General features: G+C 44.6%; 1 protein-coding gene across 6 annotated transcripts; it reads left to right on the top strand.

The window, feature by feature from the left end:
- Positions 1-4516: 4516 nt before the first annotated feature.
- Positions 4517-22292, top strand: LOC111838308 (uncharacterized). 6 transcript variants are annotated; one of them, XM_072705816.1, is made up of 18 exons: positions 4517-4624; positions 5692-5893; positions 11376-11476; positions 11843-11981; positions 12193-12310; positions 12980-13096; positions 13194-13308; positions 14078-14224; positions 14329-14440; positions 15072-18388; positions 18479-18518; positions 18805-18835; positions 19039-19177; positions 19307-19491; positions 20326-20431; positions 21523-21591; positions 21705-21845; positions 21954-22292. In XM_072705816.1, exons 2-18 carry the CDS (start codon positions 5713-5715, stop codon positions 22188-22190), a joined length of 5295 nt encoding a protein of 1764 aa, XP_072561917.1. In that variant the 5' UTR covers positions 4517-4624; positions 5692-5712; the 3' UTR covers positions 22191-22292. The 6 variants fall into 6 exon arrangements, with proteins under 6 accessions (XP_072561917.1, XP_023656921.2, XP_023656919.2 ...); XM_023801153.2 differs by having other exon boundaries at positions 4519-5893; positions 15072-18065; positions 18186-18388; XM_072705817.1 differs by having other exon boundaries at positions 4524-4624; positions 5711-5893.
- Positions 22293-22647: the final 355 nt, after the last annotated feature.

Raw genomic sequence — 22647 nt, 5'->3', positions numbered from 1 at the left:
CCCCATCATGAGCTGCTTTTCTTAGTCTTTGGCCTCCCAACGAGCCACAAATTCTTCTTCCAAGATCTGTTTAAGTATGGGGTTCTGTTCAAATAACTCCTGTTCCAGTCTATCGATTTCTGGCATTCCGTGGCGGGCCTCCCGTAGATTGTACAGAAGAGCTTCCTGCTGACAGAAGCTTGGATGCCCAGGGTTGCCAGAATGCCAGTCAAAGCGGGGATCAGCCAATTGGTCCAGAGGAATTTGATGTGGGGCCGGTGTTTATTTTATAGATGTAACTGCGCACGGACAGAGACCGTTACAGTTTGACCGGGATGACCAATGGGGGGTGTAAATAACAGCTGTATGTGAAAACTACTAACCCCAACTTTACCCCCCAACTTCAAAAAAGCTTTTTATGCACGGCCCAACTTCAAAACAACTTTTGTCTTCAGATAGCAGCGCATTAAAGAAAGAGGGGGGTCACCCTCACTCCCTGCCAGTTTCACAGACACACACGCACTCTTCTGCATAGCAAGCACCAGATCATGAAAGCATGATCAAAAATTAACAGATTAAAACATGAAAGGCCAGATCATCGAATAAATGAAAGTTAGTTTATTTAGTTGCTGATGGAGTCTCCAGAGGTTTGTTGCAGCAGCGTTGATGTTCTATCTTTGGTGAAGCTCTTGGTGAGGCTTTCTCTGTAGGTGATACAGTTCTCTCTTAGTTTTGTGGCTGTCCTTCCCCCTTCCTAGATTTGAGGTGCTGGATTTTATGTTGCGAGGTCCATAAATATTGATTATCTGGAAATTCACACTTAGACCAATGGCCTGTGACATCCGACTGACATTCTATTAACTGCTTATGTGGTGATAGCAGTCAAATTCTAGGCTGTCATTTAACTTTAAATGCACTAATTAACTGTTTCATATTATGAAACAGCAGTATTTAATGTTAATGATAGACTTGTCATCGATGTGAGGCATTCTTGCATCTAAATAGATAGACTAAACTAATCAAAAAATGTTGAGTGTCTACACTTAAACATACCATCGGGTCCATCTGGAGCAGCATAAGTTGAGGCAGATGCCTTCCCACCATTTAATTACTGTTTGCTACACAAATACCCAAATTATAAAACTTTTCACCTATCAGCCAATTTATTTATTGTACCAGAAACGCAATGCTAAAATAGCACAAGCATGCACAGGTTACAGTTCTAATCAAAATGGCAAGACCTGCACTATAATGTTTTTCATAGAAAAATATTGCTCCTTCAGTCATAGAGTTATGCTGAACTAGAGAAAAACACTCCCATCAGCAGCACATGAAAACTCATACAAACATGGGCCACGAATCAGTGCTGTGCTCTGACCTGACACTGTGTCTGACCCTGGTCCTCATCTGACCTACTTGGACTGACCTGACTCTAGGGTTCTGACCGGGAGATTATTATTTTTTTAAAATAAGTTTTGGATGTCTACTGGTGATAATTTTTGTTTTAGCATGACTCATTTCAGTCATCCCTAGACAAATGAATATACAATGTCACAATTCAGAGGTGACAACTAGCAACATTTTAACCCCTTTCTCAATCGTATCCTTCATTGAAATTTTGGGTCTTGCAGCTATTCTTTATCAACGTTTATAATTTCATTTTATGGAATATTATATAGAACAAAACTGCAAAGATGTAACCTGCAGAAGATAATGTGACCTTGTAACCTTTATAGAATGCATGACAATTACTGCACCCTTTTCCATTGGATGTGTACCCATAGGGGCCACTAAGAACATTGTAAGGGCACGGTACAGGGCACTGCATCACATTCCCTCCACTAGAAGGGCATTCATTAAGACACTGCATTATATTTTCTTGCTCTACAAAGCACATCTCCTCACATGAAGGGGGCTACACAATTCTAACATTGTAATGTCATTGAAGGCTAACGTTAGTTTGCTTTGGCATGGAAGAGAATTTGATACTGGGGGGGACACTATTAAAAAACAAAGCAAATGCGGTTCTAGACCCTGCAAAACAGGTTTTTTTTTTAATCGTTTAGTGATTTGTCTCAGATTTTCATATACATGTCATAGAGTACACAGAGGCCGTAACATCCTACATCAGCTTCTGTGAGGACTGCTGTGTACCAACACGCACCAGGGTGAGTTACAACAATGACAAGCCCTGGTTCACAGCTAAGCTCAGACAGCTAAGGTTGCAGAAGGAAGATGCATTCACAAGTGGGAACAAGGACAGGTACAAGAAGTTGAGGACCAGGTTTAGCAAAGGGGTGAAAAATGCTAAACGACTGTACTCTGAGAAACTCCAATGGCAATTCGCAGCCAACGACCCTGCATCTGTTGGGAAAGGGCTCAGACAGATTACCAACTACAAACCCACAGCCCCCCACTCTGTCAATGACCTAAATCTACTGCTGCTTTGAAAGACAACTGGACTGTTCACACATCACCATCCCCCGCAGCTCCCCACGCCGACCACAGACCACCTCCCCCACACCTACTGCTGGTGTGGCATCTTTGAAAGCTCACACCCCATCTCTTCATATTCAAGAGAGGGATGTTAACAAGGTCTTCAAGAAGCTGAACCCCCCACAAAGCTGCAGGTCCAGACTCCATCTCTCTGTTCACCTGGAAACCCGGTGCTGACCAGCTGACTCCTGTGTTCACAGAAATCTTCAACACTTCACTGGAGTCATGACATGTGCCAGCATGCCTTAAGACCTCCACCATCATCCCTGTGCCAAGAAAACCTAAGATCACAGGACTAAATGACTACAGATCCATTGCTTTGACGCCTGTAGTTATGAAGTCCTTTGACGATCAGCTGCAACCTTCCTTACAGGACCTGTATGAGTCCAGGTCTTTGAAAAGAGCAAGAAGATTTATGGCTGATTTCTCTCACCCTGGCAGAAGGTTGCGGTCCATTGGGACCAAAACATCACGACATAGGGACAGTTTCTTCCCCACCGCAGCCTGTCTCATCAATAAGGCCAGGAACACTTGCTCAAATACTATTTCCCCATCCTAGTACAAGCATGCGCTCTCTGAAATATGTATTTACTGAAATATGTTTACTGAACTAGCGGCTCAGCAGCTACAGCGGGATCTTAATTTAATTAGTGACTGGGCTGACACCTGGCAGATGAAATTTAACATAGACAAATGTAAGGTACTCCATGTAGGGAGCAGAAATATAAAGTACAGGTATTTTATGGGACCTACTGAAATAAAGGTAGCTGATTATGAGAAAGACCTTGGTGTGTATGTTGATGCTTCCATGTCTCATTCTCGCCAGTGTGGGGAAGCAATAAAAAAGGCCAATAGGATGTTGGGGTACATCTCCAGGTGTGTGGAGTTTAAGTCAAGGGAGGTAATGCTAAGATTATACAATTCCTTGGTGAGACCTCACCTAGAATATTGTGTACAGGTTTGGTCACCATATCTTAAAAAGGACATAGCGGCCTTAGAAAAGGTGCAGCGTAGGGCCACAAGAATGATTCCTGGTCTTAGAGGAATGTCATACGAGGAAAGGTTATTTGAGCTAAATCTGTTCAGCCTCAAGCAAAGGAGACTGAGGGGGGACATGATCCAGGTCTATAAGATTCTAACAGGTTTGGATGCTGTTCAACCGAATAGTTACTTCAGCATTAGTTCAAATACAAGAACTCGTGGCCATAGGTGGAAATTAGCGGGAGAACATTTCAAACTGGATTTAAGGAAGCACTTCTTTACACAGCGTGTAGTCAGAGTATGGAATAGTCTTCCTGATAACGTAGTGCAAGCTGAATCCTTGGGTTCCTTTAAATCAGAGCTAGATAAGATTTTAACAACTCTGAGCTATTAGTTAAGTTCTCCCCAAGCGAGCTCGATGGGCCGAATGGCCTCCTCTCGTTTGTATAGTTCTTATGTTCTTATGTTCTTATGTATATATTTCCACTGCTATATCATATTTCACATTCTCTGACTATTTATATTAGTACCTGTTCTCGATGTCTGGCACCAACCACCAAAGCATATTCCTTGCATGTGTGGATGTACTTGGCAATAAATTCTATTCAGAATCAGAATCAGCTTTTATTGAAATGTGAATAATTATAAATATTATAAATATACACAAGTGGGTAACACTGTGCAATTTTAAGGTGCGAGGTAGAGTGCAAAAAAACCCGCGACCCAGATGGATATAGCGGTATAGATAATGAATGGATGGATTATCTTTTTTATTATTATTAGTACTAGTAGTAGTAGTAGTAGTAGTAGTAGTATAATAAATTTCGCATGCGTTCCTGACGTTTGCATAACGTCATGTCCGGGCCAGAAATGGAGAACATGTGATTTCCGGCCCCACAGCGGTGTCCTCCAAGAGGGTCTAGCTGCAGACGCCTGTAGAGTGGAGCTCCACCCGAAATACGTCACCTCCACAGGAAACACGTGATCTTTAAGGACGTAAAGTGGAGCTCCGGTTAGGGTTAGGGACTGGGTTAAGGTTAAGGTTAGGGTTTATGCACTGTGACACAGAGTTGAGGCCACGTGTTTCCTGTAGAGGTGACGTATTTCCGGTGGAGCTCCACTCTACAAGCATCTGCACTCTGCAGTTGGACCCTTCTCGTGTCCTCAGGTCGGGTAGCAACTCAACTTTAAATACGTAGACAGATACCTATAGTCCGTATTTCTGCACGTTTTCTGAAAGCTTATGAATACGGGTGAAAGAGAGTATAGTACCATCAGAAATTTTGAAGGCAGTGTAGGCAGCGCATAAGAAATTATATAGTGCACTTCATTATCAGCGTTCTCAGTCCTCGACTGCAATCATGGAATGTTGATACATTTTTGATGCACTGCAATAAAGTCGATATTACGTTTTTCGGCTGTAATATCTTTTAACCAAATGTAGCTAGACGGCTTTTAATCACAGATTAGTGATGTCCACAGCCATACAACACTGATATTGTTTGTGATTCAAGCCATTTCACTTTCTGTGTTTAATCTCGTTAATGCTCACGAAAATAACCCATTTCCGCTATTGGTTCAGCATTTACAGTTAATGGCAACTCTTGTACATCTCTTGCTTTCCCAGATTTTGTTTACGGGCTGATCGATCGCTTATTGTTCTTCACATTACTAACTTAAAATTCCAACCTTGGCGCTACAATTCGTATCAGATATTCGTGCTGTTAGCCAATGAAATGGATCCTAGTCGAGGATTCCGCTGCGGTGGTGGGCGTGGTTTGTGCTGAACTGGGTAGGGGGTAAATGGGAGCACTAAGGTGGCTAGTATAATATTTACCGATATCCACGCACCCATCTTTAGAGGGGCAGTGTAGGTATTGAGTAAGTCACTACTTGGAACAATGTTTTTTTTTCTCCATGGTTCATATGACATATAGCGAAAATTAGACAGTTCTCCAACCTATTTAATTCCATTTTGGGTGTTCCAAGCGGGATCGCTACGACTTAAAGTGGATTGGTTGGGCTGCTTCAAACTGCGTGGCGGGCATCGAATTCCTACTTCCTCCTGGCTTTTACGACAGGGAAACGCATAACACAGATGCGCTAAAAAACGGCGAGAATGTTTCAGCCTCGCGAAATTCGAGTTAATTGACTCAAAAACTCTGGGAATAGCACAAAAATTGCTGGTGAGGTTGAGCCATTCTCATGTGGTGAGAGTATGTGTTATGCGCTCAGACTGCTGTGACTGCTGCAGAAATGTCCGACGGGTCAGTCGAAAGGATAACTGAGGTCGCAGCGCCCGTGGCGGCTTGTGGCTTCGGGACTTGCGGTGCCTGCGGAGCGGCCCACAGTCCCCACACGTGTCCCCAGCTCCTGCCGTGTCTGCACTCCTTGTGCAAAGTGTGTTTGCAGCCGGGCGCCCAGGAAGATGTTCGAGGTGAGGTTGGCTTGCTCTTATTTTCATTACTTGTTTTGTTTTTCCTTATGTAGGAGGCACAAATACTGAGCCCTAGAACATTTTTTTTCGCATTCTGTTCATTAATATTTAAGGTTGAAAATCCAACATTTTTTTCTGTACATCTATTGGCAGATTTCCGTTCAGTCCGGATTTTTAAAAGAGTTTGTTTCTTGTCGTAGTTGGAGCGCCATGATATTATTCTTGATTTATCCCCTTGGAAATGAGTGTGTTGTTGCAAATCTATGCAGTCGTTCAAAACACTTTAATAATTTTAATTAATTGTAATACTTTAGGAGAATTTACTTTATTAAGCATGTAATGGGTCTCTTCCCTTGTGCGAAACACCCGTCAATATTCGGGGGGGGGGGGGGTCCCCATCTCCCTATTGTTGCGCAATACCGATCTTGAGACCCCCTTAAAATTTTGTTTTTGAGGCTTTCAGGGGTCTCGTGGGTTAATCGGGGGTGTCGGACCCCCCTGACCCCTGTGTTTAGCACACTGGTCTCTTCCTATCCCATTGTTTTGTGCTCGATCTGCGAGAAATAATGGACCGATGAACCTTCCTATGTGCAAACTTTAGAATGAATTTTGGAATAGGTTTGCAAGTTTCATGAATCATTTTAGTTTTTACCTTCAAAGGAAAAAATGTCCCCTGTCTTCAGCGTTTCACATTTTGCCCTTTTAAATGTTTATTACCAGTACTAATAAGCAATAATCATATTTGCTTCACACTCGTGTGTGTTCAGCATTATGAAATATTTATGAATATTTCCACAAAATGTAAACGCATCAGCCAGTTCAGGAATTCTTGTTGGCTTCGGATTCTCTTAAGGAATCAGTAGAGAAATGGCTGATGTGGAAATGTCGACTGAGGGAGGCCTTTCCCTCCCTTCCATGTTGCTGAGTCCGTATCTGGATTTTCTCTTGGCCATGACTGCTGCCTGTCAGACTGTAGTGTTGTACGGTTTGTGTCAAAATGATTGATTATTGGTGTTTGAGGGGGTCCGATGGGGACCGTTCTGTCACAAGAAAAAGGATGATTTGAAAAATTGCTGTGGTGTCTATTTTATCACAGCAGGAGCGACTCTATCTGTGTGCAACGTCCTATCTGTCCCCTAATGTTCCATGGCTGGCTTGCTGTTCGTGTGTCGGGCTCATACACTGGCAGATTGAGAGCTGGGCCCACCCGTTTAGATGAAATCCACTAACTACATTGAATGTGAATTGATTTGTTTTGAGAATTATTTAAATCATAAGAACATCAGAAATTTACAAACGAGAGGAGGCCATTCGGCCCATCAAGCTCATTTGGGGAGAACTGAACTAATAGCTCAGAGTTGTTAAAATCTTATCTAGCTCTGATTATGTATAAACAATACGCAGAACTTCCCCTCTCATGTCATGTCATGTTTACTTGCGCCTGTAATTCTGTGTGTTTTGTGCTTCTTGTGCAAACATTATGGTTTAACAGCTGTCATTGACCCATAGAAAACACGCATCTGAAGGAGGTTGAAAAAGGTCTGCACCAGGCCTTGTATATAATTGATAAGGTTAGCCAGTGCAGTTTTCTTTTCAGTATGGCCTGCCATGGCATGCTTATGATTGCAGCCTCTGAGCTAGGGAGTTCTGAACTGTGACATACTATATTGGTTAAGTTTTAGTTGTTTCCCCTGTCAATGCACTAAAGAATGTTTGTGTTTTAAAACACCGTTTTAAAAAATACCCGTGTATGTGTGGACAAGGCATATGAAGTTTGGCATCTTAAACATGCGTCGGGAAATAGCTTGCAGTAGTTTCAGCTTATGAAAATATAAATGTCAGATATGGGATATTTAGGTAATAGTGTTGAACCAAAAACTGGAAATGGACGACTGGAATAAACACTTAAATGCTATAAATGTAGACAATATGATTTGCCATAAAGTGGCAGGATGAGTAGATAGGGCGGTGCAAACGTGTGAGATAAAATCGGGCAGGTGGTATGGATCAGGAAGGGGCAACACCATCTTGGGGTGTTTAACTTTAATGTCCTATCAGGCCTCTACCATTTTTGTTTACAAAGCTTAAAAGGAAAATGCAATTTATATTCCAATATTCAATATTCAGTTCTTCATAAGGTGTATATGCAATATTAAACTATGATCAGGCTAACCCTACGCTGATATGAACAGAAAAATACAAATCGCAATTATTTGCATGACAATCATCATTTAAAACTTGTGACAGCCCTATTGGTGGCAGCATTATGTTGTAGGGGTGTTTCTCATCAGCATGGGCTGGTCGATTGGTCAGGATCGAAGGGAAAATGGATGCTGCAAAGTACAGCCAAATTCTTGAGGAAAACCTGCGGCCCTCTGCAGGACAGCTGAAGATGGGTAGATCATTCACCCTTCAACATGACAATTCTAAACATACCACCAGAAGCACAATACAGTGTCTTAAGGATAGGAAGGTGAATGTCCTTGAGTGGCCAAGTCAGAGTCTTGTCTTAAAACCAATAAAGACACTGTGGATGGACTTGAGCAGTCCATTGCTGTTCATCACAGAATTTGACTGAACTTCAACAATTCTGCAAGGAAGGATGGGTAAACATTCCCCAGTCTAGGTGTGTAAAGGTAGTAGTGATGAATCCAAAGAGATTGGTGGCTGAAATTACAGCAAAAGGTTGCTCTAAGAATTAAGTACTAAGTATTAAAATGTGGGATTGATTACTCTTCCAACCCTGTCATTCTGGTTTTTCATTTTTTAATTAAATGCCAGAGATGTTGACTTTCTTTTCAGTAGTCTGGTGTTGTACTGCAAAATTTGTAAATAAAGCTTTTTTTTTTTTTTTTTTTGAGTGCGTATTGATTTCAGGCTGTAGCAAGTAAAGTAACTTGCAAAAGGGTGTGATGACTTTCTATAGGCACTGCAGCTTTCATTGGGACGGCTCATAGACCATTGAAAAGCTGAAATTACTCATCTGCAGGATAGTAAGGGTCTTATAATTGAAAACGACATTGACATAGTAAATGAGTTCAATGATAGTTTTGCACGGGTATTCACTGTCGAGGACACTAGTAACTTACCAGTTCTTATTACTAATCCAACATCGTCTATAACTAATATATATATATAACTGAAGCTGATGTTTTGCAAAGCCTAGCTAAGCTCAAAATAAATAAATCACAGGGCCCTGATGGCATCTTACCTATAGTGTTAAAAGAGATGAGGGATATTATTTGCCGACCCTTAACATTACTGTTTCAAAAATCCTTATCTGAAGGTGTGGTACCTTCTGATTGGAAGCATGCCAACATAACGCCCATTTTCAAAAAAGGGGATAGAAGTAATTTGTCAAACTATAGGCCAATCAGTCTAACTTGTATAACTGGTAAAGTTATGGAGGCTATAATCAAAGAGAAAATGGTAGATTACCTGGACTCAAATAACATTTTGAGGGATAGCCAGCATGGATTTAGGAGAGGTAGATCCTGTTTAACAAATCTGTTGGAGTTCTTTGAGGAAGCTACTCAGGAAGTTGATGATAAGAAGGCCTATGATGTCATCTATTTAGATTTCCAAAAGGCTTTTGATGTTGTTCCCCACAAGAGGCTCTCACTTAAACTCAAAGCGACAGGTATTTTAGGAACTGTAGCGACTTGGATTGATAACTGGTTAACGGGTAGGAAGCAGCGAGTAGTTATAAGAGGCTCGATGTCACAGTGGGCCTGCGTTCATAGTGGGGTACCGCAGGGTTCAATTTTAGGACCACTTTTGTTCCTAATTTACATAAATGATATAGACACCAATATATACAGTAAACTGGTGAAATTTGCAGATGACACCAAGGTGGGTGGTGTAGCAGATACTGAACTAGCGGCTCAGCAGCTACAGCGGGATCTTAATTTAATTAGTGACTGGGCTGACACCTGGCAGATGAAATTTAACATAGACAAATGTAAGGTACTCCATGTAGGGAGCAGAAATATAAAGTCCAGGTATTTTATGTGACCTACTGAAATAAAGGTAGCTGATTATGAGAAAGACCTTGGTGTGTATGTTGATGCTTCCATGTCTCATTCTCGCCAGTGCGGGGAAGCAATAAAAAAGGCCAATAGGATGTTGGGGTATATCTCCAGGTGTGTGGAGTTTAAGTCAAGGGAGGTAATGCTAAGATTATACAATTCCTTGGTGAGACCTCACCTAGAATATTGTGTACAGGTTTGGTCACCATATCTTAAAAACGACATAGCGGCCTTAGAAAAGGTGCAGCGTAGGGCCACAAGAATGATTCCTGGTCTTAGAGGAATGTCATACGAGGAAAGGTTATTTGAGCTAAATCTGTTCAGCCTCAAGCAAAGGAGACTGAGGGGGGACATGATCCAGGTCTATAAGATTCTAACAGGTTTGGATGCTGTTCAACCGAATAGTTACTTCAGCATTAGTTCAAATACAAGAACTCGTGGCCATAGGTGGAAATTAGCGGGAGAACATTTCAAACTGGATTTAAGGAAGCACTTCTTTACACAGCGTGTAGTCAGAGTATGGAATAGTCTTCCTGATAACGTAGTGCAAGCTGAATCCTTGGGTTCCTTTAAATCAGAGCTAGATAAGATTTTAACAACTCTGAGCTATTAGTTAAGTTCTCCCCAAGCGAGCTCGATGGGCCGAATGGCCTCCTCTCGTTTGTATAGTTCTTATGTTCTTATTTGTGATTTCTTTTAGCAGATGATACCATAGTTTGGTGAAATTGGCAACTTTAATTATTCAAGCAAATGTATAACAAACTGAACTTTATTAAGCACTTTAAAATCCCATCATAACTATGTCCCTCCAAAAAACTATTGTATAGTGGTCTGTATAACCGAATGTGTGTCCCTCTAGTGGTGCTCATTAGGTAGGACACCTCAGTCGGCGCTATATTATTGTTGCGGTCACCATATTGTAATTATCTAAGCCTGTGTGGTAACAGGCTTCACTTAAGTTAAAACCTGTTTAGTTTCTGTACAGAACAAATACCAAAAAACCTGTTTGTTATATGCAGATTTTTTTAAAACGTGGTCTAAAATGAAACGTGTCTGTTTTATAACACATAAGAGCTAGAGTGACAGTAAGTTAATTAAATGTTGAGCCATAAATGTGTCATGGAAAATGCAGATAAGCAAGATAGTCTCTGGACTGTGTTATTCTAACATGCTTGTGTTTTATGGATATGTGGTTAGCATCGCCATTTTATGTGGGGTTGGTTTTGGTCTGTGTTTGCCTGTGTATGTTAAGAGTCTACTGACACAGTCTTTAATATTTTGCATGGAGGAAGGGCAAGGCTTCTAATGCATATGAAACTGAGAGGAGTTAAGCTAGATTACTGTGTTTGGTGTGAGTGTGGAGCGTGTGGGATTTCAGAGCTGACCTGACCTGACCTGCTCTTCTCTGTCATGACTATAGTACTTTTCTCTCTCTCTCCTCCTCCTCCTTTTAGTGTGTCCAGTGTGTAACGGCAAGTACACGCTCATGGAGGTCAAGAATGATCCATTCTTCAGGGGGCACACCTACAATTCCGGAGACCAAGTGGAAAGCAAGGTGATGTTATATTAGAATAAAGTGTATTTTGGAGTTTGGGGAATGAAGAGAACTGCAAATGCTCCAGTAGCGCTTTAATGGTTGGGACAGTTTCTGTTACATATGAGAATTTTGTTTTAGGATGCACTGAGCAGATAAGAACAGTTAATTTCAAACCAAAAAGAGTTTAACTCCATCAAATCCTACTGCTCTTATATTCTAGGCACCTGGCGTTACATCCATTTATGGTGATAAAGCACAGCCTAGTCTGAGTTGCTTGCTTAATGCATCTCCTCTGGCTTCATACACTCTCACACATTGAGTAGCCAGCGGTCTTGTGCCGAATCTGGGTCTCCTCTGAACATGACTCTTGATTCTCTTGCTCAGTGTGGGGGCTGTGAGGACACAGCAGTTTCTGGTTGGTGTGTGGAGTGCGGCGAGGCCCTGTGTGCAGCCTGTGTACTCGCCCACAGGAGAGTGAGGGTGACCCGAGACCATGAGGTCCTGCCACAGCAACTGTCGAAAGGTTCGTACTCAGCATATTGCAAGGGTTCTTGAATTTGGTGATCAATAGTCCACATAAAATTTTTATTCAAAGTCTTGGGCCCGGAACAAGCTACAATAACAAAACAGCTTTTCATGAAAAGTATGCATAGGCATGTTCGTTTTACATATTTGTCCTCCTTTAAGTTAAGCTCCTCTCCTTCAGATTTCTCACTGACTCTACTTCATTTCAGGCTGTGTTCCTATAACCTTCTGCCTCATACATAAACAAGAACCAATGAAGCTCTTTTGCCTGTCATGTGATCAGCTGACTTGTCGTGACTGCCAGCTGACGTACCACAGGAATCACCGGTAAGGCGCTTCAAGCCCAGTCTAAAATAATACCATCCTCTGAATCAGTGGCGGAGCAACTGCACACAAGGCCCCGGGGCAAAACACAGATCGGTCATCTATAAAATCTATAGTCATATATAAAATCGCAAGTCATAAGTGCAGTGGAAGTAATATGTTCTGGCTGTCAAGAGCTTTGAAGAAGTTATATCATTGTAACTTTATGTGTATTTAGTATATGGGAGGGTCCTCTTTTGGCTGGGGGGAGGGCCCAGGGGCGGGGACCCCACCTGCCCCGCCTATAGCTCCGCCCCTGCTCTGAATGATAGCGTGCCGTTTCATCTTTGATTTGTATTTTCTGTCTACTGAGAGTTCCGAGTGCACTGGCACAGAGGGTAGGTTTTTTTTTCTTTTCTTTACTAATAACATTTTATTTTGGTAAGTTAAATAATGACAAAATGTCACACGTGTTTACTTTAACTTCCAAAAACTTTCAGAGCTTCATATAATCCTGATGTCACTTGTATATTTTTGTATATTGTGGCCTGTAGGTTAATACGACTGTGCCCTAGATATTTATGGACATTGCCTATAATTATAATTAAACTTACACACTAGGTACCTCTTTGTATGCCTTACCTGAGTGGTGGACCAGATTGACTGAATGTTGAGTCTTGTGTTCTGTCTCAGGTTCCAGTTTGTCAGTGAGGTCATGGCTGATTTAAAGCAAGATGTCCGCAAACTGATGGAGAAGGTTCGGTGTCAGAAGAGTCATGTTCAGAAAAGCCTACTAGACCTGGATGGAAGGTCAGGTCTCGCAAGCCGTTTTTGCCCTGCCCATCACCTCCATGAGTGCTGTTCCAAGTCCCTTGTTAAACTTAATGTCTGTTGCTGGGTCCCTCAGGCTTTCAGACCTCACACTCGTGCAGTACAAGGTGAAGATGGATCTTCGGGACACCATCCTCTCTCTCCGCAATGTGCTGGTGGCACGGGCGATACAGCTGGTCGAGGAAATGAAGGTACGTGCAACAGCTTCACAGTATTCTCTGGACTCGGCCACCATACCACCTGCAGGTCAGACTAGGTAATCTATCTGAAGCTAAGCAGGTTTGGGCATGGTCAGTACTTGGATGGGAGACCAGCTAGTAAAGCTTGGTTGCTGTTGGAAGAGGTGTTGGTGTGGCCAACAGGTTAACCCATACTGTGGTCTGTGTGGATCTCAATGCCCCAGTGTAAATGTAAAACCTGACTTTCTGACGTTGTAAAGGATCCCTGGGCATCTTGTGAAAGAGTAGGGGTGGTACCCCGATGTCCTAGCTAAGATTGCCCACTGTGGTCCTCAAATCTGGCCTCCTTATCATCCTCTATATCTAATTGGTGAATTCTCTCCTGCCCCATCACCACCTTAGCTACTGTGTGGTGAGCATGCTGGCACAGAATGACTGCCGTTGCGTCATCCAGGTGGGGGCTACACGGTGGTGGTGGTTGAAGTGGCTTCCAATTGGTTCTGTAAAGCGCTTCGGGTGTCTTGGAAAGCTCTACATAAATGTAACATTGATTCAGAATTTTCCATGAGGATGTGCAGAATGTCCAGCGCTGTAATCAGACCATTCTCAAAGCAAACATTACTGTATCACTGAATAGCACTCTGCAGCTGCCAGATGTCACAGTCTGGTGGGATCTTTCTTTCTCATTTGACCGCTCCAAGGAGCAACAGGAGAATTGTTTATTTAGAGATTACTTTTTTTCTGAACCTGTTTTGATTATGCATGGCTCTTCTGTTCTTAGGGGTACTGTGGACGTGAGATGGACAGCATTTTTAAGAGGCAGGAGGTACTGAGAAAGCTGAAGGAACATCAGGAGCACGTCTTGGCCTTCGCAGAGCGGGCCCTGTATATGGACGACCATTATACCTTGCTTACCTGCAAGAAAGAGGTGGGCAGTCTGAGACGGAGGTCCTGGGAGTATTATTGGCTGTGGTAAATGGTCTTTGTGGTCTGCTCACCAGTTCCTGTTCCTCACCTACATGCCCATCCAAGATCCAGCAGCAGCTGCAGATCCTTTTATCCTGCTCCACCCAGCCAACCACTTCCATGATAGACATGGAACTTCAGTTTGAAGAGGAACTCCACAAAATCATTACTAATTATGGTGTGTGGCAAATTGCATTTTTTTTTATTTCTACCTCTTCTTTTGCTGTGCTATTGTGTTATGGGGTAAAATCATGAGTGAGAATCGGATTCAGTTACGAGTGTTTTTTTTTTTCTGGAATAAGGCTGGCTTCTCTCCCCATCACTTCACTCAAGGCCCAAACTAGGCTTTAAGTTATTGATTAGATTCCTTTTAACCAGCGGGGAAACATTAGTGGTAATGTTCACCTAGATAGGTATCTGTATTTTTCAGTCAGTGTTTGTTGGGGCTATGATACTGCATTTAAGAATTCACCAGCTCACTCAGGATTATCAGTTACTGGTAGCTTCTTCAGGCTGCCTCATTGTCTGGAGTCGTCAATCCCTCACCCTGGGAAAACTCTGTAAATGCATTTGTTTTTGCTGGCAGGCACTTCAACAGTCTGAAGTCCGCTTTGGGTCTCCAATTATCAGTGTGTCCTACTGTCCTACTTTTTCTCCCCGGCCCATAGATGATAGACACATTTAGTTCTTTCAATGTGCTGTAATATTAACTTAAAAAAAAAAATCTTTTTAATGCTGATGACATTAATTTAATTGATTTAATTTATTCATGACAAATTTAAATGTTTGTCCCACTTTCATTCCTTCAGGTCGAATTTTGGTGAAGAACGTACCATTTAAATCTTCAGATCATCCCTTTCCAAGCAAGAATCCTGAACCTGCATTTGAACCTCGCCCCGCGCCCGAACCTCGCCCCGCTCCCGAACCTCGCCCCGTTCCCGAAACTCGCCCCGCTCCCGAACCTCGCCCCGTTCCCGAAACTCGCCCCGCTCCCGAACCACGCCCCGCTCCCGAACCACGCCCCGCTCCCGAACCACGCCCCGCTCCCGAACCACGCCCCGCTCCCGAACCACGCCCCGCTCCCGAACCTCGCCCCACTCCCGAACCTCGCCCCACTCCCGAACCTCGCCCCGCGCTGGAACCTCGCCCCGCGCTGAAACCTCGCCCCGTTCACGAACCTCGCCCCGCTCCCGAACCTCGCCTCGCTCCCGAACCTCGCCTCGCTCCCGAACCTCGCCTCGCGCTGGAACCTCGCCCCGCGCTGGAACCTCGCCCCGCGCTGGAACCTCGCCCCGCGCTGGAACCTCGCCCCGCGCTGAAACCTCGCCCCGTTCACGAACCTCGCCCCGCTCCCGAACCTCGCCCCGCGCTGAAACCTCGCCCCGTTCACGAACCTCGCCCCGCTCCCGAACCTCGCCCCGCTCCCGAACCTCGCCCCGTTCACGAACCTCGCCCCGCTCCCGAACCTCGCCCCGCTCCCGAACCTCGCCCCGCTCCCGAACCACGCCCCACTCCCGAACCTCGCCCCGCGCTGGAACTTGCACCACGCAGGCAGAGCCCTGATACCCCCAAACCATGTTCTGTTCAACCAGATCTACACCTCGCTCCTTTGGCCCACCAAAGTATTGAACGCTCCCATGTCCCTGTCACTACTACCTGGACACCCCCTTCTGTTGTGGGACCACATTCCCATCCTCCTTTAGTCTCTCCCCTCGTCTCCTGTCCTCCTTCCGTTATACCGCATCACTCTTGGACAAAAACACCTACTCTGTCTCTCTGTTCAGTGCAATTGGATACACCCAAGGTGACTGGGAAATCTGCAGCTGAACGCGAATCTCGCCCCGCTCCCGAACCTCGCCCCGCTCCCGAACCTCGCCTCGCCCCCGAACCTGTTCCTGTGCCCGAACTTGCGCCACCCAGGCAGAGCCCTGATACCCCCAAACCATGTTCTGTTCGACCAGATCTACACCTCGTTCCTTTGGCCCACCAAAGTATTGAACGCTCCCATGTCCCTGTCACTACTACCTGGACACCCCCTTCTGTTGTGGGACCACATTCCCATCCTCCTTTAGTCTCTCCCCTCGTCTCCTGTCCTCCTTCCGTTATACCGCATCACTCTTGGACAAAAACACCTACTCTGTCTCTCTGTTCAGTGCAATTGGATACACCCAAGGTGACTGGGAAATCTGCAGCTGAACGCGAACCTCGCCCCGCTCCCGAACCTCGCCCCGCTCCCGAACCTCGCCCCGCTCCCGAACCTCGCCTCGCCCCCGAACCTGTTCCTGTGCCCGAACTTGCGCCACCCAGGCAGAGCCCTGATACCCCCAAACCATGTTCTGTTCAACCAGATCTACACCTCATTCCTTTGGCCCACCAAAGTATTGAACGCTCCCTTGTCCCTGTCACTACTACCTGCACACCCCCTTCTGTTGTGGGACCACATTCCCATCCTCCTTTAGTCTCTCCCCTCGTCTCCTGTCCTCCTTCCGTTATTCCGCATCACTCTTGGACAAAAACACCTATGGTGTCTCTCTGTTCGGTGCAATTGGACACAGCCAAGGTGACTGGGAACTCTGCAGCTAAACGCGAACTTTGGCCCGCGCCCGAACTTGCGCCACCCAGGCAGAACCCTGATACCCCCAAACCATGTTCTGTTCAACCAGATCTACACCTCGTTCCTTTGGCCCACCAAAGTATTGAACGTTCCCATGTCCCTGTCACTACTACCTGCACACCCCCTTCTGTTGTGGGACCACATTCCCATCCTCCTTTAGTCTCTCCCTTTCACCTCGTCCCTTGTCCTCCTTCCGTTATTCCACATCACTCTTGGACAAAAACACCTATGGTGTCTCTCTGTTCGGTGCAGTTGGACACAGCCAAGGTGACTGGGAACTCTGCGGCTCCCTGTGGTGTGGCCCCGGCCTCCCCCTTAATGCTGACGTCCAGGACGTTACCCATGCCACTCCTTCTTACCTCTCTTGTCAATGTCATGGTACCCATGGCTCCCCATGCAATTGGATTGGTGCAAAATGTAAAAGCCAACCTTGAAAAGGGAAAGACATTTCATGCAGCTGCAACGCAACCTAAGCATCAAGCCGCACATGCATTTAGCCAGATCACCACACCTCAGAGTCTGAGGTCTGCCGACACACCAGCCATCTGTGTAGGCTCAGCTCAGACCGTCCTCAAGCTGTCTCTAGGCGACCCCTACAGTGCGCTATCTGTGAAAGCGCTCGCAGATTCTCCCTGCGAGAGGCTGCCCAAAGCCGTCGGCTCGCCAGAAGCCAAGCAAGTTCTCCCGGCCTCTGAGAACGAACCGACCTCCACAGTAATGGAGGCAGACATGCCTTTGGTCACTGAGGATTCGGTTACTGAGGGTACAGCCAGCAGCCAACCTTTTAGCACAGATGAGAGACTGGCTACTCAGGTCACTGCACCCATGAGCACAGACATTGGGACAGTAACTATGGTCACTGCAGACAATAACACGGGTGTTGGAAATGCAGTTATAGCAGCCACGGTCACTGGGGCAGACAGTGAGACAGCTGTGCTCATTGAACACCCTACCATCATGACTGCAGGCAGCAGAAACAAAATTGTAGCGTCTCAGGAACTGACCACAGATAGTGGTAACAGGGCAACTGTTACACTCATTGATATGCCTGTAGCTAATACCACAGCTGGGATAAGCACCACTGAACTGACTACAGACGTGAGCTCAGTAGGCGTGAACATGCCTGTCGATGGAGAAGCAACTGAAGCAAACCGCTCCGCTGTACTTGCAGAGCCTGACATTACCACAGGTCAGCACCTTTCCCAGGCAAATGGACAGATTCAGATCACAGCTTCTGCTTGTGGCCAAATTCCTAGCCCAACTGTAAGTGGAGAATGCAAGCCGAACCAGAACTTTACAATTTCATCAGATCCCTCCACGTCGCCTTCAAGTTTCCGAGAGGCTCCGGAAGGACGCATGGTGACCTCCCCTCAGGCAGACTCCTTAAGTCCTGGGCTGGGTCAACAGAAGATGTCTGAGGGAGTCACCAGTTTGAAGGACGCCAAAGTAGGGTCCCCCCCAAGCTCCACCCAGGTTAAATTAGAAGACGAGAGTTTCATGTGTCCGCTTGAGGTAGGTGTATCATGGAGGTACACGGTTTGATGTTGAGTGTCCTACATGGGAATAGCTCTTTTGCATCTGACTGCCTTCTCTGTCCTGTAGGGGGAGGATGACAGTGGGGAGACCAACCTGGATAGTGGCAGTAAGTATGAAATGTGCTGTTCTAGCCAGTGTTCCCAGTGAGAGGAATGCTTTGCTTTGGGGCTATAAAAATTAAATAAAATAACCTTGTTGGTACCAGGGGGAAATTCTCATGCATACACCAGTAGATAATGTACAGCCAGGCATATAGTGCAAAAATACTTTTGTATTGCATATTTATCTAGTGTATGTGTCAGCTGTCTGTGCTAACCAAACTTGTTTTACCTTTAATCAAAAAAATCGTGATTAATATATTGATTGTTCTATTTTGTATCACTTCTTTACAGGGATCCATGCTTACAGTGAGCCGGTGGACAGGTATAAATTAGGCTGTTTTCTGTCCAGTGAATGGAGATATCAGGCCTAAAAACAGACTTTTATTTTGATACATTGCTGTGTTCGGTTTTTCAATGTATTCTGTAATACAGTCTAATGGCCACCAGTGCCGCCATCAATTGAATTAACGCCAATCAGTTGCATCTACACTGTTCATGAGTGTAAATCTCCTTCAATCCTCGTAGGTGCTTGCTGCCTTGTGTCTCCTTGACTCGAATCCCCATCCCCATCCCCCCTCCGGGTCGTCCTCTGCCCCGCTTCTATGTTGTCCCAGGCACCAAAAAGAATGAGATCCTGCTGCAGATAATGGAGGAAAAGGGCCAGGTATCTACTGCCCCCGGCTGCTCATCATTGTGTTTTTAATGACAGTGTCAGGTGCCCTTCACCTTGTACCTGGTTGTCTACTTTCCTTCAGCCTTCGCTAAACTGCACCACTACTGTCTCCCCCTGCAGTTTTCTCTCTCTCTGGATTCTGTCACTGTGTCCACTTGTCTGAGAGCCCCTCCTCCCCCTCCTGTGAATGATTGGGTGCGGTTTTGTGCCGTTTGCCGCGTCCCAGGGGCAGCAATCGTTTGTTCAGTATGCAGCTACAGCTTCCACAGGAAGTGTCACATCCCGTCGGTCAACTCTGAAACAAGGTAAGGTGCTCAGGTCGGGGCAGACCTGCACGGGTCACTCATTCGAGAATATAGGTCTACTGGTATTGGTGTCAGTCTGGCATCTGGGGAAGAGAACACCATTATATTAAGTAGTTTTGAGAACGAGGGGAAGGCATGCATCTGTCTGGCATGCTGTTGGGTGACTGTGGAATCACGAGCTGCGATTGGTCGACTCGGCTCAGCGGCGTAGTGTACCTCTGCAGTTCAGCTGAGTTAAGACCTTACAGTCTTAAAGGCCAGTTTATACTTCTGCGTGGAATCGATGCCGTAGGTACGGCACAGCCGCATATCCTACGTCGAGCCTGATGCGCAGCCCCCTAGAAGTGTAACTGCATTGCAGCCATGCAGACCGCAGCAACTATGAATTGTCCGCTTGGAATCCCATCATGCACCAGCATAACAGTTTTTTTGTGATTTACTGTATGTTGATTGTTGACTGTAAAGTAATTTTGTAGTTTCAATTGTTCATTTAATTGTAAAAATTTTGATCATCGTTTTGCATGCTCGATGTATTTGGAAATGTCTTTGTCTAAGCTACAACATACTAAAGTTTTAGCTCTAGGTATGTTTTAAGGGTTTCATAGCCAAAAACCAAACTGAAGCGGCATTAACAAATTAAACTATAGTTTGTGGATTAGCGGATATCGAAGCTAATTTTTGGTTAACTGTGGCAACCACTGAAATCCAAATATAGTTTAAGTATTGTGTCGTATTGGAGTTGTTGCTGTACTGAGTGTAAGCATCTATACGTTGGACAGTCCTTTCATTCATGGAACCTTAAGCTTATTCACTAGCTCCTCTGTCATTCTCCAGCAGCAGCCACTGGCAGTGCATGCTGTGCAGGGACTTCTCGGATGTGGGGGATCAGTACTGCAGTAGTGTGGATGGCTACCCATCTCTAAGCCTCCTGGAGCAGAGGGTAAGCCTAGCTTTAAGACTGGCCTCCATTTCACACCCAGCACATTCTTCTTCCTCCTGATTTTGTGTATCAGTGGTTCTCAATCCTGTTCCTGGCGCCTCCCCCTGCCAGAACCCTACTTTCATCAGGCTTATACGGTCCTTAATAGGCTAGTAATGAATGTGGCAGGTTGAATGCAGTGTGGGTTGGAATGAAAACATTCAGGCATATAATTCTGATGCTGTGATGGTTTCAAAAAACCTACAGTATATTAAAACTTGCTCAAATTTTTTTATCTTTTTTGCATTGAAGATGCATGGTAAATACTCATTTAGTTGCAGAGAATAGTCGTATAAATCATTGAAAGTGCAATATTGCCATGGCATGCAGTGCTGAAAGTTTTGGGATGCTTGCTTAATTCTGCAAAAATGTTGCAAATGTATTGCTTTCATAGGTTAAGTCCATTAACAAGCAATGTGCACATATCTTCCACACAGACATTTTTTCAATAAGTGTCGTTCGTGCCATTTTGCTATTAATTGCGGTAACACAAATGTTTGTTGTCAAGGTGTTACTAATTAAAAAGTACCCGATGAGACCGGTTGTCAGTGAACTTTTTAACTCAGAACAGCTCTTTTAGAACTATGATTTGGGTTTCAATTTATTACTACTTGAGTGCTGAACCCTTCTGGTTGCTTCCCATGCGATTTTATTTGTTTTGTAAACAAATGAATGGAGTAACATCCCAGGACTTTCTGTGAGCACTGTAAATGTCGATGCTGAGAGTATGTAAATGCTTGACTATAGCTGAACACAATAAATGCTATGCGGTTTCAATCCTATGTAATAGATTTTTATTTTTCTGTGGAGGTGTGAGCAGACTCCCATTCATGAATGCCCTCTCCCACCAAGCTTTTTAACAGGATGTGTCCAGTCATTTTGCTCAGTAGTGGAGATTAGAGACTTAGACGACACTGTGTGTGTTGTGTGTGTGTCTATAGAGTATTTATGTATATCTAAGCAGAGAAGTTCTGTATAGCAGTAGGTTAACTAGGAAGCTTGTTATGATTGGCTCACCTTTCTCCTCTCTTGTCTCCCCCCCCCATTGGCAGAGATGTGAACATGTGCTGCTTATGCTGTTGTGTGAGACATACAGCTCGGCCCTGTACCAGCCAGGAGAGGTGCGAAATTTTTGATGTGTGGTTTGCCTCGGCAGAGCATCCATTGTCGAATGGTTTGTCTGTACACTGATCTGGGTGATTAACTGGATTTTGTGTCTTCTTTTCAATTTCAGTCAACATCTAGCTACTCGCGTAGCATCAGCATCATGAGCATACAAGGCCGTCTGTCATGGGAACTGAAACCTCCTTACCGCACACCCTCTCAGTTTGTGACTGATGTCCGGCTCCTGTTTGGCATCCTAAAAAGTTCAAAGGTATGATCATTCGGGCCCTTATCGGCTTCTCCTCCTGTTTTCTTGTTTTGTTTGTGGTGCATGAAGGTGATTACCTCACCTATACCTTACTGCAACTCTGCCTATCAGGAATCCAGCAAAATCGCCAAGCTGCAGAGCTGTTTTGAGAAGACCCTTTTCAAAGTTTTTGGGAAGAGCATGGACGACTTTCCAAAGTATGCATTCCGAAAGAAGCCAGAGGCTAAGAAATGGGTAGAAGCGGCAAGCCCAAGATACAGCGAGACACTGAAGAGGATGAGAGAGTTCCTAAAGCAGAATCCGTGTGAGCCACCCACGAAACGCCATAAGGATGGCTGCAACAGTTGACTGACGGGAAAAGTATTTACCACATTTCCTGTAAACTGACATTTCCATGTTTTATTGTTTTACTTTAGTACATTTTTACAATAAAAGTGGTATGTATTTTAATGTTTGATTTCATATTTTAAAACAGGATTTGGATATTATATAGTTTATGTATCGTACTCACTATCCACATTATTTCAGTAGGTTAATCACCTTTAGAACACTTGGGAGAAAAGAATAAAAAACACTAAGTGCTGGGTCAGTTTTATACAGTCACTCATTTCATCGTTATGATCACACAGTCATACTTTTTGCTATGCACTGGCATCCTGTCCAAAGTGTTGCTTTTTTGTCATTTACATCCTGGAATGGGATTCTGGACTAATGACAAGTAGGATCTGCATTTGGCAGATGACGTGACATCCATGGACATTAATCCTGGCCGGGAATGAGAGTATTTGTCACCACTACCTATGAC

Source organism: Paramormyrops kingsleyae, chromosome 23, assembly GCF_048594095.1.
Source record: "Paramormyrops kingsleyae isolate MSU_618 chromosome 23, PKINGS_0.4, whole genome shotgun sequence".
NCBI lineage: Eukaryota > Metazoa > Chordata > Actinopteri > Osteoglossiformes > Mormyridae > Paramormyrops > Paramormyrops kingsleyae.
Note: the sequence above shows the minus strand (reverse complement) of the source record. Positions and strands in the feature narration are given on the sequence as shown.